The sequence below is a fragment of the Akebia trifoliata genome, chromosome 8 (assembly GCF_017979445.1).
Source record: "Akebia trifoliata isolate Shusen 1 chromosome 8, ASM1797944v1, whole genome shotgun sequence".
Classification (NCBI taxonomy): Eukaryota; Viridiplantae; Streptophyta; class Magnoliopsida; order Ranunculales; family Lardizabalaceae; genus Akebia; species Akebia trifoliata.
In genome coordinates, this window is record NC_141382.1 from 35,061,398 (window position 1) to 35,064,287 (window position 2,890).

Here is a 2,890-nt window from a genome sequence, read left to right on the forward strand (position 1 = left end):
GCTTTTTCTAGGGATCAGTGTAATAGGAAATGTCTTAGCATCTCAGCCATTCATTATAATTTTCTTAATATATAATAATAATAATGACGTCCCAAATTTGGGCATTTTTTTCTCATTTCCAACCTACTTTTTAATCCTCCTCGGTTTCTTTGAAGTCAACCAAAGGTTCCATAAAAAAGAAAGACCATAATTTTATTATTTTTCCCGCTCTTTCAACACAGCCGCAATTACAAACTCAATAGCGAAGGCTTGGATCCCCAACCGACCACCAAAATAAACCCTAGAAATCTCTCAGTCAAATCCTTGCCAAACATGCTTTTTTGCTTTATATTACTCTTACCTCTTCATTTATATAAACCTAACTCCCTCCCCTTTTTTTCTAACACTTCATGCTTCTTTAGCTCTCTGCCTCTCTCTCGCTCATCATCTTCTCCCTCTCTCTCTCTTAATTTGTATATAATTCCATGGCTTCTACTACTTTCATGTTGAAACCAAATGCAAATCTAATTACCCTTTCCTCTAATAATCCAATTGATAGCTCCTCTTTTGGGCAAATTACAGTTCCAGTGAGAAATAGTACTTTCTCTTCGAATCAACGATCTGTAATGGCTTCTGTGGGGGTTGCACCCATGACTTGTGTTGGTGTTGTACCAAAGATAGCTTCTTCAGTTAAAGAAGCTAGCTCATGTTTGGCTAGGGTATGGAGAGAAATTCAGGGATCCAATAATTGGGAAAATCTCATGGAACCCTTAAATCCTCTTCTCCGAGCTGAAATCATACGGTATGGAGAGTTCGTTAACGCATGTTATAAGGTATTCGACCTTGATCCCAACTCTAAAAGGTACTTGAATTGCAAGTATGGGAAGAACAACATGTTGAAAGAAGTCGGAATGGAGAGCTCAGGTTATGAAGTCACCAAGTACATCTACGCCACACCCGACATCACTATTCCCACTCAAAGTGGGACATGTTGCAGCCGTTGGATTGGTTATGTTGCAGTATCATCCGACGATGAAGCGAAAAAGCTTGGGAGAAGAGATGTGCTCATAACTTTTCGAGGAACTGTGACTAATACCGAATGGATTGCAAATTTCATGAGTTCTTTGACCCCTGCTCGGTTAGACCCACATAATCCCTTACCTGAGGTGAAAGTGGAGTCGGGATTTCTCAGCTTATATACTTCAGATGATAGCAGTTGCAAATTCGGCTTAGGGAGTTGTCGCGAACAGCTTCTTTCTGAGGTGTCTAGAATTATCAACAAGTACAAGGGTGAAGAGATGAGTATAACATTTGCCGGACACAGCATGGGGAGTTCATTAGCTCTTCTTCTTGCTTATGATATTGCAGAGCTTGGCTTACATAGAACTCATTCAAAAACAGATATACCTCTTACCGTTTACTCATTTGGGGGACCGAGAGTTGGGAATTCCAGCTTCAAGGAGCGATGCGAAGAATTGGGAGTAAAGGTACTAAGAATCGTAAACATTAACGACCCCATCACAAAATTACCAGGGGTTTTTTTAAATGAAAATTTTAGGGTTTTGGGAGGAAGGTATGAACTCCCTTGGAGCTGTTCTTGCTATGCTCATGTGGGAGTTGAACTAGCCCTTGACTTCTTTAAGATGCAAAACCCTTCATGTGTTCATGACTTGGACACATATATCAAGTTATTGAGATGTCCCAAAAGGGCCCAAGTTCAAAGGGATGGGGCTGATTTTTTTAACATGGCAAGGAACTTGTTCTTGAGTGCACAAAAGTTGGACACATGGCCATGGCAAGATGCTGCCAGGAATGTTGGTAACTTGGTTCAATCTCTAAGGACATGACTTACTACTATACCTTTAGATTAGATGAACCCCTTGTATTTGTACATCTATTTTTTTGTAGGGGGGTGGCTTGTCTCCGATTATTACATGTAGCAAATTGTATACAAGTGATTGTTTTTTTAACCTCTGAAAAAGAAATATGAGGTTGGGTAACACCAGTTTAAGCTGAATTACAGTTACTTTTTTTTTTTCTATAACTACATATGTACTCAACCGAATTTAGCGTACATGATTAGTACTGAAAACTTAGCATCAATTTTTGAATCATATTGAAAAATATTTCTCAAACATTCATTAGTTTATTAATTACTACTTAATTACCATTTTCTTTGACTAATTTTCTTTGCCAGAATATTCAATAAAACCCCTCATGACTTCTCTAATACTAAGTCCAACAGTAAAAGGTATTTCTATACTTAAACACAAGGAATTTCATTATAACATTTAAAGAGACTAAAAACACAATGAATTTCAACATTCTAATCTAGAGGAAGTAGTATTTCCTTTCTTTTAAATATCGCATATATTAATCAATGCCTTCATTTTGTACAAACTGCCCATCCTTACGTCTACACTTCATTTAGGTTTTTTGTTTGGAATTCAGATATTTCAAGCATTTTAATAGAATTTTCCTTAATCAAAGTTTAGACCTTACAAAAGAAAAACTGCAAGGTTGAACTTATAAGCATCAAACAAAATTTGATTTTCTTTTCTTGTTTCTTGCTAAGTAAGTATTAGATTAAAGGAAATTATTTTACAATGTTAAAAGGGCCCCATACTTTTACAAGATAGAATGGATCCATGTGATCTTCCATTACAGACCTTCTAACTGAAAGAGGGAATTCAGAAATTAGTCAAATTTGTTTCTTTAAAATAGTAAAGAAAATTTCTTCCTTGTCAACATTTAATTTAACCACTGTGAATCAATCTTATTTTTGATGAGCCTATTGTTACTGTCATAATCAGATAAACTATCAAATAAAGCTGCAATGACATCAAAGTTGAGGACCGTAATTTTTGTCTTTCAGATGTGTTATTCACTCCCTACTCAAGGGTAAACTTAA

The 2,890-nt window shown here is 36.3% G+C and overlaps 1 protein-coding gene across 1 annotated transcript; it reads left to right on the top strand.

The window, feature by feature from the left end:
• Nucleotides 1-396: 396 nt before the first annotated feature.
• Nucleotides 397-1,996, top strand: DGL (alpha/beta-Hydrolases superfamily protein). The gene has a single exon (XM_086450928.1). The coding sequence runs from the start codon at nucleotides 465-467 to the stop codon at nucleotides 1,824-1,826; it is 1,362 nt and encodes a 453-aa protein (XP_086307054.1). The 5' UTR covers nucleotides 397-464; the 3' UTR covers nucleotides 1,827-1,996.
• The last annotated feature ends 894 nt before the right edge of the window (nucleotides 1,997-2,890 follow it).

What these genes read in the sequence shown, in the direction of transcription:
- DGL (XM_086450928.1), top strand. Translation starts at nt 465, where the DNA reads ATGGCTTCTACTACTTTCATGTTGAAACCAAATGCAAATCTAATTACC.